Source organism: Bidens hawaiensis, unplaced genomic scaffold (genome assembly GCF_021521415.1).
Source record: "Bidens hawaiensis isolate Kalapana, Puna unplaced genomic scaffold, B.hawaiensis_p1.1 tig00086111_1, whole genome shotgun sequence".
Taxonomy (NCBI): domain Eukaryota; kingdom Viridiplantae; phylum Streptophyta; class Magnoliopsida; order Asterales; family Asteraceae; genus Bidens; species Bidens hawaiensis.
The window spans coordinates 9,508-24,520 of NW_027504190.1; the positions used below are offsets into that span (position 1 = coordinate 9,508).

At 39.3% G+C, this 15,013-nt stretch overlaps 1 protein-coding gene across 1 annotated transcript; it reads right to left on the reverse strand.

Moving 5' to 3' along the window:
* Positions 1-290: 290 nt before the first annotated feature.
* Positions 291-4,695, reverse strand: LOC143607739 (bifunctional aspartate aminotransferase and glutamate/aspartate-prephenate aminotransferase). Its single transcript, XM_077083082.1, has 10 exons — positions 4,586-4,695; positions 3,548-3,764; positions 3,374-3,467; positions 3,181-3,284; positions 2,835-3,083; positions 1,723-1,836; positions 1,540-1,623; positions 1,260-1,430; positions 805-918; positions 291-558 (listed from the first exon to the last, which is right to left on the reverse strand). Exons 2-10 carry the CDS (start codon positions 3,707-3,709, stop codon positions 418-420), a joined length of 1,233 nt encoding a protein of 410 aa, XP_076939197.1. The 5' UTR covers positions 3,710-3,764; positions 4,586-4,695; the 3' UTR covers positions 291-417.
* Between the last annotated feature and the right edge of the window lie 10,318 nt (positions 4,696-15,013).

The window sequence follows — 15,013 nt, forward strand, 5'->3', positions numbered from 1 at the left end:
AACTTTGCTCATTGATATATAAGTTTTCAAAGAATTTTTTTTATTAAAAATAATAAGATTGTTAAAAAACAATCATTAAATTTAAAAGAACTTATTCATCCTTCAAAATTCTTACACCATCTACAAATCCCAAAAATAATAGTATGATCAATATCTACAACAATGATGTGTGTGTGTTTGTGTGCTGGGAACGCGTGTCATCTGTGCATGGAAGTATTGGGCGTGTGTGTAATCAATATACATTGTGTCTTCAAATACAACAATTAAAGTTTCTATTATAACAATTATCAAAAAGACATACAAATTTCATTTCATGCAAAGCACATAATCACTTGAAGGATGCAAAAGAGACAAATTTCCCCTAACCTTAATATATAGCTTGATACATTAACTCGGTCCAGGAGTAGACAAAGAAATTCAGACAGATGCAGGAGACTTGAGAGCGAGGATAGCTTTCTTGATTCTCTCAGCAGCTGCCTGTAGAGTCGAGAGAGATGCTGCATAAGAGATCCTGATGCACGTGTCATCTCCAAATGCATCTCCCGGGACAAGCGCAACCTGACAAAATATCAAAAAATAAAAATAATAGTAATAACAAATATAGATTTGGGTCAACAAGATTCTTCTAGTTGTGTATGTTGGAGGGTATTTTAGACATTTTAGCAAAACACAAGTTCTGTAGATGAAAGCTACAAAAACTGATTAGTTATGCATACCGAGGCAAAATCCAGTTTACAAAATCCCTTATAGTGATAAAGAAGAAACAAACAGGTAATTTTAGGTAGGAAATTATGACATAATTACCTGACCCTTTTCCAGAAAATACCGACACAGAGACTCGGAATCCTTAATCAAACCAAAGCCCTCAACCTCGGTACCATAGTAATAGCTGAAATCAAGAAAGAGGTAGAAAGCACCCTGCAAAACCCAAGTATTAGATTGTGATGATTTGTATGATATAATGTACAAGAACACACACAAACATATGTATGGGATTAAAAAATTTTAAATATAAGAACCATGGATCAAAATATTATAGCATTATTTGTTATTTTTGTTTCTCTCAATAACTTAGGATTTTATAATGAACTTCACATTATAGATATATGTATATACATGCTGAACTAATGAGAGTAACCCTGATATATCCGCGCATGGTTGATACATTTAAACAGGGATTTATAGAAATAAACAAAATGGTAACTGTTTTTGTTTTTAATACTTAAAATAGATGGTCCCACAAATGTAGGCAATCATACCTGAGGTTCAGACATTTTGACACCATCTAATTCCCCGAATGCGGAGACCAAAAAATCTCGTCGTTCACGGAACGCTTTGACCATTTGAGGGACGGCTTCTCCACCTGCATGGCCCATTCCCAATGCAGCAACCGCAGCTTTTTGAGCTATGCTACTTGCACCTGAAGTTGACTGAGTCAACAACGAAGAGGGATCATTTGTGTCAATATGATGAAAATATATTATATTTGATATAAGATGAATAATAAATGTTAAAGTAGGTTTAATGTGACATTTTTACCTGACTTTGAATTTTATTACAGGCAGCCACAAAGTGTTTAGGACCAGCAATATATCCAAGTCTCCAACCAGTCATTGCAAAAGCCTTCCCAAATGTATATGATATTTCATTGATGATCATTATGAAATAATACACTTCTTGAGTGTGTTTATACAAAAAGAAATTGATAATGTAACTGTATACCTTAGAGAACCCGTTAACTGTTAGTGTCCGTTCCCACATTCCAGGTAAAGATGCAAAGCTCGTGTGGACAGCTGGCAAATATATTATGTGCTCGTATATTTCATCAGAGAGTACCTGAACAGAACCAACAACAAAAGGTCACATTAGTTAAAAGTAATTACAAATGGGTTGATGTGGGCTGTGTTTAATCTCCAACCAAATAAAATTTTAGCTAAAAGGGGATAGTGCAATTAGGCAACAAATTGAAACACAAACGGGGCATGTTCATGTTCATTCCTTACGAACAATCAAACATGAACAATTAAACGAACGGGGTTTTGTTCGTGTCCGTTCGTTAAGAAAATGAACATGTTCATGTTCATTCATTAGCATTGTAAAGAAACGGTTCACGAACAGAAACGAACGAACATAACTGAACATGATGAACAAACATAAATGAGCTAAAACCAATTAAAAGTAAACGTGAACAATGTGTTGGGCAAAAAAGTTGTCAAAACTAATCTAAATTGTAATGGACCCTAAAAATTTAAAAGAATATATTAACGAATGTAAACGAACGAACTTAGTCAAATGTAAACTAATGAACGTAAACGAACGAACATAAACAAATTCAAATGAATGAACGTAAACGAATGTTCATGAACATAAATGAACGAAAAAGGCACGTGCTCATATTCATTCGTTTAACTATTTTTTGTTCATTTTCGTTCGGTTATTAAATAAACGAACATAAATGGACTTCCCGCCAAACGGTTTACAAACTTCTCACTGAATGTTCGGTTCGCTTTCATGCTTGTAAAAGGGGAAATGAGTGAATATAGCGTTTTCCGTTCAAAAAACTGTTCTTAATTCAAACAGTTAGATTATTATTGTAATATAAATATTTTATAATCATAACTAATGCATTCATAATTGAAGCAACAATCTTTCAAATAAGCATATAAGGGGTTAGCAGGTCAGCCCAAGTGCCCAACCCCTTATGACCCATACTGAAAAATGAATGTTTCGCCCATTTTGACCCAACCCAACCTGCCCACCCCGCCCATCTGGGCACCTCTTTTTAAATAAATCATGCTGAAGTAAGAACTGAGATTGAGATGTCATAAATATACCAAGAGTCTTGGATGTTTTGCAACAACACGAGCAATCTCTTCAAGCAATTTCTTAGGATAAACCGAGCCTGTTGGGTTAGATGGAGAACAAAGAATTAGCAGTCTTGACTTTTCAGTTATCTTAGATTCTAGAAGCTTCGGGTCTAGCAGAAAGTTTTCTGAGATGCTTGCAGGTAGAATCACAGGTGTTGCATCAGCCAATCTTGCCATTTCAGGGTAACTCACCCAAAAGGGAGCTGGAATTATAACCTGAAAACAGATGATGAAAGTTTTTGTTATTATTATTATTATTATTATTATTATTATTATTTTTATATATTTCAGTAAATAGTAAACAGTAATTGACCTCATCTCCTGGTGAACAAACAGCAAGGACTGCTTGTAGAATACTTTGCTTTGCCCCATTACTAACCACAATTTGGTCAGGTGTGTAAGAAATACCATTCTCCTCTATAATAAGAAGCGAACGAAATATATTTTATACAAACTAAAATGCAACATTGTTGTAATGACTCAAATGATGGAGCATTGGAGCTTACCCTTTAGTTTCTTACATATTGCAGTTCTAAGTTCTAAGGTACCCGCGTTAGGAGTATACCGTGTGTAACCTTCACGAATTGCATTTATTCCAGCCTATTTAAGATTAAAAAGAATATTATTTCAACTATAGCAAAGAAAAATGAATAATAGACGGGTATTATTAGATGAGCCACCTCAGCAATAACAGCAGGGGTGTCAAAATCAGGTTCGCCGGCAGCTAAACGAATGACGGGAACACCAGCTTCTACCAGTGCAGTTGCTTGGTCTGTTATAGCCACGGTTTTTGAAGGCTTTACAGAGTTGACTCTAGGGCTCAGAGTGGTATCAACGTCCATTTGTATTGCTGAACAAACTGTAGAGGACTTGTGAAGTCTTCTAGTCTCCAAAGATCTATATTCCATAGTCCAAAAAAAAATTAGGGTTGTAAACAAACCAACACAAAGCCCATATTTGCTTGTTAAGCATTGATCAAACAAACGTTGACATATTACCGAACAAAACTTATTGTCCGTGTTCGTTCATAAAGGGAATGAATTTGTTAGTGTTCATTCGTTAATTTCATAAATGACCACAAACAAACAAATATTAATTTGAAAAGTAAAAATCAACATCGTAAACTCAAGAATAAAATATAATCACCAAAATAAATATAAAGTTAAGTGCTTGAATTAATCATCTAAAAATACCAAGACATAATAAACTAAATGTAAACAAAATGAAGGAAAAATAAAAACAACTAATTTGCAAACATAAACAAACGAACTTAAATGAATAGATGTTAAAGCGTAAACAAACGAACATAAATGAACACATTATCGAACGTTCACGAACACAACCTCTGTTCATATTCATCCGTATCGAACAGAATTTGTTGTTCGTGTTTGTTGATTAATTAACCTAACAAATGCATCCAACGCGATCTCCCCCAAAGTGCTACCAATAGATTGGTTGAAAATACCTTTAGATCAAACTCTACATAGTGGTAACTGATTTAGCATGATCAAACTCTACGTATGTTTCCATTCAGAGTCTTATAAAGATTTTTTTAGCAGCTAAACGAAGGTTTTGTAGAGTAATAATTGATGTAATCTATATCACCGGATAATTTGAAATCAGAAGCAGATACTAAATACATAAACTAACAAGTGTCAATGGAAGCAGCATTATAAAGTGAATAAGATTAAGAGAAAGAAGTGTGTATATATACATACTTGATTGACAGATGATTTTGATTTCCGCCGTTAAGCTTATTAAAGGAGATGGATGTTGATCTGAGTGAGTCAAAAGCGAGTGCTGATGAACGCTCAGTCAAAGAAATGCCAGAAATAATAGCAGCCATGCTTTGGTTTGGTGAGAAGGTTAAATTTGGTAATTAATAATAAATTGGATTGGAAGCAGAGGCACGGAATATATAAAGTGAAGATGGTCAGGTGGGGTTTGGTGGGAAGTGGTAGGTAAGTGGATTCGATGTATATTTATTTCATTCCGGTCTACGGGGTATTAGGTGTTAATACTTATGTTTTCCTTTTGGGTTTACGTTTCAATTTTCAAACACCCTCTTTTAGACCAAATGTAGATGGACTTTCTACTGCGCCATGTCATCATTATAGAGATTGGGATTGGGATTGGGATTGGGATTGGGATTGGGATTGGGATTGGTTTATTAGTGTTTTTAAAAACCAAATAAGTTATAATGTATTTAGTAATCAAAAAATCTTCCTTACTTTAACTTTTTTATATGGTTAAAAAACAGTTTTACAAAAGCCTCAAATCCCAAATCCTGAAAAACCCAATAAGCATGTTTCAAACTATATCTATGTTTTAAAAAAAATTTAATAAAAATAAAAGTTTTGATTGGTTGGAGTTTGTGAAAAAAACTCTGATTAGTTGGATGAATAATGGGGGAGGCATTTTTGAGGAAACGCCCCGGGGGCCGGGGTGCCAAGGCGCTTTGGGGCATTGTTGTGGGCTAAAGGTCAAGTCTCGTATCGATAATCAACACACAATATTAAACGAATAACTCTCGTTTATTAATCAGAAAATATTACTTAAAAAACTTATTACAACTCTCAAACCCTAACTCGGTTTGACTCTTGATGAACCCTAACTCGGTTGCATCTAGATGAACCCTAACTCGGTTACATCTCGTGTGTGTCTCTTAGATGAACCCTAACTCGGTTGCATCTCACATCACCACAATCTATAATGTCTAATCATGACATGTTTATATAGGACTAGCCTAACTTGCTATCAAAGACATTACCTATTATAATTACAATACAATTAGGAAACACAACCAATTATGACCAGCTTGTCAATATTAATCCCTCAAGTTCACCGACTTGTGACTTAGAGTCTGAAATTACTTCCAACAAAAGGTGCCCACTACACATAGCCTTAGGAAACGTACACCTTTTGTGTGTATGATAAACACAACTTTTGTTTCTTTATTATCATGTAAATTACGAATTGAGACCTCGTAATGAATTTTGACCGGGATCTTGACTTGGAACCGAATCATCAACTACTTCGATAGAACCAAGGTGGAAAGTTTTTCTTCCAGTAGAAAACCCATTGGCGTTAGTAACTATGTTGCTCGATAGCAATATTGTTTACCATGTAACACGACCTCGTATTTTTGGTAGCAACTTTCTTCTCGGTATCAACTTTGGTCGTTAGTAGCATAACACCTGTATATTTTGATGAGCATCGAATCTTGTAGATCCCAACCAATCCCAACGAGTTATGAATTAGGTTCAAGCTTAGATTATTGTAAAATCACGTAAATTTCGGACCAAAAATGTCAAGTTTCCAAAGTCAAGGGACCAATTCTGCCAATTTCCAAACTCCAGGGGCTTAAATGAAAAATATGTTTTCTTGACCCATCGCTCTACGCGACGGATCAAGAGAGACACCCATCGCGTACCGCGATGGGGTGTCTGACAGATGGTGACACATGTGCCACGTGTCGCCACGTGGAGCGGCGCCTGCCACGTGGTCGAGTGTGTGACTGGCAAGGCCTACGTCGCGGTACGCGACGGGCCATCCAAGGGACCCATCGCGTACCGCAATGGGACCCAAAATCAAGCCTATAAATAGCGAGGTCCGGCTTTTCACATTTGCACACCAAAAACTCCTGCCACGTGTCGCCACGTGGCAGGTCTAGTGTGTGACTGGCAAGGCCTACGTCGCGGTACGCGACGGGCCATCCAAGGGACCCGTCGCGTACCGCGATAGGACCCAAAATCAAGCCTATAAATAGCGAGGTCCGGCTCTTCACATTTGCACACCAAAAACTCACACATTACTATCTCACTACTCTCTCTCTAAACCTCGTATAGCGTGTCCTTGAACCATCTCGATAACCGTGTCCCGAAACCTCGTTTTCCGTGCCTAGTATCTCGATAATCGTGCCGATTTCCAACGACATTCCGAACAAGGAGGAGGTGCTGTCCCGACGTCCTGACGATTATCTCGAAGTACGTGCCATGAAGAGTTGATATCTCGATAAGCGTGCCAAAGAGAAGGTGTTAATCCAAGAAAGATTGATAAAGAGAATAGAGTCGAAGTGTTGCCCAAGTGTGAAGGGTATATTGAGCCGAGAGAGGTAGGCATAATGCCCGAATAAAATAATAATAAAATATTATAAAGGCTTAATACCCTAAGTCGATACTATAATCAATACCTCGAGAATAAAAGAAATACATAACAAAGAAAAGAAAAATATATATATGTGATATACAAATATTCTTTGTTATAAATATTGTTTGAGTATAATGAGTATACTTAAATAATAAAGAAAGAAATATGTTTCTTAAAGAAGAAGAAACGTAGAGTTTTATAAATAAACTAAAGGTTTATAAATTACTATTAAAACTAAAGGTTTTAAAGTAAAAGAGATCTACGAACTAAAGGTTCGTCGAGGTAAAGTTTATAAGACTAAATGTCTTAATCCGGATCGTGTATCCGACTAACAAAAGTTATTCTCGTACTATAGGTGCGAGATAGCAAAGGAAAGAACTCAAGGACGGTGTTGGAAGCCGATCCCATTTTAAAAGTGAATACGCCACACTTTTACAAACTCGTTTTCAAACAAACAAACGTGTTATGTGTAAAATTTTACATGAGACTAAGTGTCTCTAAAAACATTATAAATAAGAGTATAGCCTAGCCCTCAGGCTGTAGTATACGTTTGTCTGGATCCTTACATATGTAGAACGCGGTGGGCACATCGCACCACGCCTGGTCACGACCTCCAGCCACGATGGGCCGAACCAAAGTATGTTCGAGTGAGAATGACCTTGTGTATATTTATGGTACCTAAGTACGTCGAAACGCTGCGGTGTTTTGCTGAGGTGACCTAGTGTAGAGACTCGAGATTATAATGATTGTTTAACTTGATTATTCCTAAGCCAAGATGGGCCGAGGCTTACGTGGTCTCGAAGGGTAGTTAAGTAAAGAGAATATTTTAGCGTCAGCATATTCATCAGCATTCGTTGCTGACGTATTTTAATAACATTTTGTAGGTAACCAAGATTAGAACTTGAAAGACGAAGAAGCTCAAGAATCCGATGGCTCAGATAATTTTGTTTAAATATTAAAATATAATCTTTTTGTAAAAACATATAAACAAGTAAATACTAAACGAGACTTTCGTCTCGTCTTTTGTAATGTAATTATTTATAATATCGATCCTTATGTTTTATAAAGTCTTCCGCATTAACCCGCAACTCTGATTTATTTACAAACGTGGTACCAACTATCGATCATACTCCTAGGCCTAGAATTGGGGTGTGACAGGTTGGTATCAAAGCAATCGATTTTAACGAATTGGGTATCATAAAACAATACCCAAGCTTCGATTCAAGCGTAGGAAATATTTACTTGTTTATTTGAATAGGGATAAGATTGGTTGGTAACCTTTTCTTTCCCTCTCCACATTCTAAACCACCTATCAAGATGTCTTACGAGAAGTTAATGGAATGTTAAGATAATGAAGCAAGAAGAGCAAGGAAATATTACAAGTTTCCAAAAGGCATCATGAGTAAGGATTACTTCGAAACATTCTTCAATTCCTACGAAGAACATAACCAAAACCCCAATCCAAGTCCAATCTATCACCTAGATAACACTCCACATCAAACATACCAACCCCCCCAAGGCATTCAAGCTATCATCCAACAAGCCTTCCTATGTATCAACCCTCTGAAATACCCACATATCATCGTACTGAAATTCCTACCTATCAACCGACTGAAATTCCGCCATATTACCCATCCGGAGGTCCAACACAATTACCACCGAATCCTCATCCATCATATGTTTTCCTCTCCAACTTACCAATCAAAGAGGAACCAAAATCTTTTTCATCCGACTGGATGCAATTCCACTCCGATCAACGAAGGTGGCATACCGGCACCTCAACTATGGATTCTGCCGATTCTCACATCAACAAAGAAGAGCAATCTCACAAGCCCAAGATGAGAGTGACGATGCCATACGAGAAGATTCACATACCGGAAATAACCGAAAAAGAACTAGAAGAGGAAACTGACCCCGAGGAGGAATATCCGGACAATCCAAATGAAGTAACCACACCGGAGGAAGAACAACACTCAACTACAAGTTATGGTTCTGTTGATCTGTACATGCAATTCCTCCATGAACTCAAGGGTAAGGCGTCATCAAGTTTCCCACCATATCAAGGTGAGATTCCATTCTTTGAAGAACAGGCCGATGAAATTCGTGAGCAAAATGAAGCAGCCAATGCATTCTTCAATTATCCCTCTGATATGACTGCATCTCCATACCCTGATCCCAAGAACCACTACGACATTGTGATGATGGGTTGCCGCGACCCACCTCCAAGATACGGGTATCCTACTGACATACCTCAGTCCCAGGAGGAACATTTGGATCGAGCCCTACAAGAAATGGATGAGTTAAGGAAGAAGATTGATTTGGATGAGAAGAAAAAGAAGAAGATAGGAGACAAGCTTCTTCGCAAATGCAACAAGCTGACGAAGGTTGTGAAGAAATTCATGAAGGATTAAGGAGAATTATGATGGTGGCATGTTTTCAAGAAAAAGAAGTTATGTGTTAAAAAATAGTTTGTATGTTATGTGTGATATATGTATCATATGTAATAAGGATAGGACTTTATATATCGTTTAAACGATATATAAGTTTGTTGTAAAAATGATATACATATCATCTTGTGGTATGTATATGAATGTGAAATAAATAAACATGTATATTAAGAAAAGAAATATGTTAAAATTTCAGATAAAGAATGTAAGATAAAGAATGTCTAGACAAAGCGATAACCGAGAGGTTTCCAGAAAGGAAGCCGAGAAACATGAAGCAAAAGGGAAAGGTCCCGAGAAAGAACAAATGGAACCAATCCCCGATAAATATATGAATCAAATTCAACAAATGATCAAAAAGGCTGTTAGGGAAGAATCTGAATTTCGATCCCAATCTAGACAAACGAAACATTCCCAGTCTGTCCACCCTTCCCAAAAATCCGTTAAGTCTCGTCCAAAACCATCTCATCTAGAAGAGAGCGTTCATGAATCAAATGCTGATGGAGGTGTGAGACAAGAATTTAAGAAACTTAAGATCGGTGGATGTTCATTTAAAGACTTTAAGTACTACGGACCCAAGGAATTTCATGGTGACAAGGGAGCCATCACAACAGTGAGGTGGCTCGAAGAGATGGAGACAATCGTTATTACAAGTAAGTGTTCTGACGAGGAGAAGATCCATTACTCCGCCCTAATGTTCAAAAGGCGATGCACTTGAGTGATGGAATACGTTAATGATGAGTAGAGGAAGGGAGGTGATGTATAGTTTGTCTTGGAACGAGTTTAAGGAATTGTTGATGTCGAAGTTTTGTCCGATGCATGAAACGTACCAAATCCAAACCAAGTTCTTGGCTCACAAGGTTGTTGGAACGAACCTTCTGAGTATAACACGAAATTCCATGAGTACTGTCGCTTGGTTCCCCAGCCGGTCACCCCTGAATCCAGCAAAGTTACACGTTATATTTGGGGAGTGCCACGAGAGATTCGTGACATGGTGAGGTCACACTTGCCACAAACCGCTGACTCCGCGATGGAGTTAGCTGGATTCTTGATGGGCGGAATGATCCGCAATAAAGAAGAGTACAAGAGGGTCGTGTCAACACAAGACCCGAAGAAGGAAGGGAATACCCGTTTCAAGGGTAAGGGAGTTGACCAACGAAGGTCAGGCTTCAACCCCGGCATCCCACAATGCAAAATCTGTAAGAAGTACCATAGGGGTAGATTCCATCTAACTCCACGACTTTGTGAATCATGTCACAAACCCGGCCACGCTACGACCGATTGTTAGAAAAAGAAGATGACCTGCTACAACTGTAAAGAGATGGGACATCTTAGCTTCGAGTGTCCCAAGAACAAGCCCGCGACTGGTGGTGCGGGTGGTAGCGGTCAAAAGAACGAGCCCAAGAAGGGCAATGCAAGAGTCTTCGTCCTTGATACCAAGAAAGCGGTCGGCACACCCGGAAACTATCACCGGTACGTTCCTTGTTAACAATGCTTATGTTAGAGTCTTATTTGATTTGGGAGCCAATTTAAGTTTTATAGATTATAACTTTTGTAGTCTATTAAACGAACCTTTAATCAAACTCAATAAAACTCTAAGCGTTGAGACCGCTAACGGCGAAACTGTTAAAATCACCGAAGCCTTAGAAAACGGAAAAATCTTATTAGCCAGTTACGTTTTGCCGATTCAATTATTATCTATAACTCTTGCTGGTTTTGATGTTGTATTGGGTATGGATTGGTTATCCGACAACCATGCTCATATCCTCTGCAATAGCAAGACCATTGAACTTCGAGCCCCTGATAAACAAACAATTCGAATTGAAGGGGATAAAGACGTTGGCAGAGTTACCCTAATCTCCATGATAAGGGCTAATAAATGTTTAAATCAAGGATGCTTTGCATTCATGGCCTACGTCACCGAGGAATCAAAACCCAAAGAAATCAAAGACGTTCCTGTTGTTTCCGATTATGTTGATGTATTTCCCGACGAACTCCCCGGCATTCCTCCCGATCGTGAAGTAGAGTTTAGGATTGATCTTATTCCCGGTACTGCTCCGATCGCCAAAGCTCTGTATCGCCTCGCACCAACCGAGATGAAGGAACTAAAGAAACAATTGGACGAGCTTCTCGAGAAAGACTTTATACGACCAAGTTCATCACCCTGGGGAGCGCCGATACTATTCGTCAAGAAGAAGGATGGATTCATGCGTATGTGCATCGACTATCGAGCTCTCAACAAAGTAACAATCAAGAATCGTTATCCACTCCCTCGAATCGACGACCTTTTCGATCAATTTCAAGGTGCTAGCTTCTTTTCTTAAATCGATCTTCGTTCCGGCTATCACCAACTCAAAGTTCAAACCGAAGATATTCCAAAAACCGCCTTTCAAACAAGGTATGGCCATTATGAGTTCACCGTTATGCCATTCGGACTTACTAATGCGCCAGCTGCGTTCATGGATATGATGAACCAAATCTGTAAGCCTTACTTGGATAAATTTGTTATCGTTTTCATCGACGACATACTCATTTATTCTAAGTCTAAGGACAATCATGAAAATCATCTTCGAACTTTACTAGAAATTCTTAGAACCGAGAAGTTGTATGCCAAGTTCTCGAAATGCTAATTCTGGTTACACGAGGTGCAATTTCTTGGTCACATCATAAACGTTAACGGTATTCAAGTGGACCCCGCAATTGAAGCTATATCTAAGTGGGAAATCCCAAAGTCGCCAACCGAGATTCGAAGTTTCTTGGGATTGGCCGGCTATTACCGTAGGTTCATCGAAAACTTCTCCCGAATCGCTGTTCCCCTAACTTCTTTGACTCATAAAAACATCAAGTACGAATGGGGAACAAAACAACAAGAGGCGTTCGATATACTTAAACAAAAGCTTACCCAAGCTCCTATACTGGCCTTGCCAGAAGGTACCGAAGGCTTTGTTGTCTTTAGTGATGCATCTCATTCCGGCTTGGGATGTGTACTAATGCAACGAAAGAAATTAATCGCTTACGCCTCTCGTCAACTCAAGGTGCACGAGAAGAACTATACAATCACGATCAAGAGTTAGGCGCCATAATCTTTGCACTTAAGATATGGAGGCACTATCTCTATGGAGTAAGATTTACCGTGTACACTGATCACAAAAGCTTAAAACATATCTTTGACCAAAAAGAGCTTAACATGCGCCAACGACGCTGGATGGAAACCCTTAACGACTACGACTGTGAGATCATTTATCACGAAGGTAAAGCCAACGTTGTGGCTGGCGCCTTGAGTCGTAAAGAGCACGAAAAGCCAAAAAGAGCCCGAGCATTAAAGCTAGAACTTCAAATCGATCTTATCGACCAAATCAAATTTGCTCAAACTCAAGCGATCAATGAAAACCAAATATCCGACGAAAAACGTAACGACACCATTGACTCGCTATTCAAGGGTGACGATGGTATCCTTAGAATGGGAAACCGGATTTGGGTACCAATCGTTGAAAACTTGCGTGAGAAAATCATGAATGAAGCCCATAAGACCAAATACATGATGCACCCCGGTAGTGACAAAATGTATCAAAACCTTAAGTCAAACTACTGGTAGAATGGGATGAAAAAGGACATCGCTTCACATATTGCGAAATGTCTAACTTGTTTGAAAGTCAAGGCTGAACACCAAAAGCCTTCGGGATTGCTTCAGCAACCCGAACTTCCCGTATGGAGGTGGGAGTTAATAACTATGGATTTCATAACCAAACTCCCAAAGACAACTCGACAACATAATGCTATTTGGGTGATCGTCGATAGATTAACCAAATCCGCTCACTTCATTCCTATCAATGAGTCATACTCAATGGATAGATTAGCGCGTATTTATGTAAACAACATTGTTGCTTTGCATGGAGTACCGTTGTCTATAATTTCTGATTGAGACAGTCGTTTCACGTCTCACTTCTGGAAAAGCTTCCAACAAGCACTCGGCATAAAACTTAACCTTAGCACCGCCTATCATCCTCAAACTGATAGGCAAAGCGAAAGGACAATCCAAACGTTGGAAGATATGCTCCGAGCTTGTGTGATTGACTTAGGTGGAAGTTGGGATGACCACTTGCCACTAATGGAATTTTTCGTATAATAATAGTTATCACGCGAGCATTCAAGCCGCACCATTTGAGGCGTTATATGGTCGGAAATGTAGAACGCCCGTGTGCTGGTCTGAAACCGGAGATAACCAATTATCTGGACCCGAGATAGTCCAAGAAACCACCTACAAAGTTCTTCAAATCCGCGAACGACTTAAGAAGGCACGTGATCGCCAAAAGAGTTACGCCGATGTCCGTCGTAACCCGTTAGAGTTCAATGTTGGTGACAAAGTTCTTTTGAAAGTCTCGCCATGGAAGGGCGTAGTTCGCTTCGGCAAGAAATGCAATCTAAGCCCTCGATTCGTTGGACCCTTCGAGGTACTCGAACAAATTGGTACCGTCGCATACCGTTTGCGACTACCCGAGGAAATGCAAGGGATACACGACGTATTTCATGTTTCGAATCTACGAAAATGTTTAGCCGACGAATCTCTTTCGATGCCACTAAAAGATGTAGAAATTAACGAGAACTTAAAATTCATTGAAAGACCAATTCAAATTGAAGATTCGAAAACTAAGAAACTTAAAAGACGAACATTGAAAATCGTGAAAATAAGATGGGATTCCCGACGAGGACCCGAGTACACTTGGGAACTCGAGTCTGAAATGAGAAAGAAATATCCCCACTTGTTCTCGTAAGCAATCTCGAGGACGAGATTTATTTCAAGGTGGGGAGGATGTAACATCACGTAAATTTCGGGCCAATAATGTCAAGTTTCCAAAGTTAAGGGACCAATTCTGCCAATTTCCAAACTCAAGGGGCTTAAATGAAAAATCTGTTTTCTTGACCCATCGCGCTACGCGACGGCTCAAGAGAGACACCCATCGCGTACCGCGATGGGGTGTCTGACAGATGGTGACACGTGTGCCACGTGGCACACGGTGGCAACGTCTACTGCCACGTGTCACCACGTGGCAACACGACCGCCACGTGGAGTGGCGCCTGCCACGTGTCGCCACGTGGCAGGTCTAGTGTGTGACTGGCCAGGCCTAAGTCGCGGTACGCGACGGGCCATCCAAGAGACGCATCGCGTACCGCGATGGGACCCAAAATCAAGCTATAAATAGCGAGGTTCGGCTCTTCACATTTGCACACCAAAAACTCACACATTACTCTCTCACTACTCTCTCTCTAAACCTCGTAAAGCGTGTCCTTGAACCATCTAGATAACCGTGTCCCGAAACCTCGTTTTCCGTGCCTAGTATCTCGATAAACGTGCCGATTTCCAACGACATTCCGAACAAGGAGGAGGTGTTGTCCCGACGTCCTGACGATTATCCCGAAGTGCGTGCCATGAAGAGTTGATATCTCGATAAGCGTGCCAAAGAGAAGGTGTTAATCCAAGAAAGATTGATAAAGAGAATAGAGTCGAAGTGTTGCCCAAGTGTGAAGGGTATATTGAGCCGAGAGAGGTAGGCA

What these genes read in the sequence shown, in the direction of transcription:
- LOC143607739 (XM_077083082.1), bottom strand. Translation starts at nt 3,709, where the DNA reads ATGGACGTTGATACCACTCTGAGCCCTAGAGTCAACTCTGTAAAGCCT. An exon ending in CAGTTAACGGGTTCTCTAAG is followed by an intron (nt 1,624 to 1,722) that starts GTATACAGTTAC and finishes ACATTTGGGAAG; the next exon opens with GCTTTTGCAATGACTGGTTG. An exon ending in TCAAAATGTCTGAACCTCAG is followed by an intron (nt 919 to 1,259) that starts GTATGATTGCCT and finishes TGGGTTTTGCAG; the next exon opens with GGTGCTTTCTACCTCTTTCT.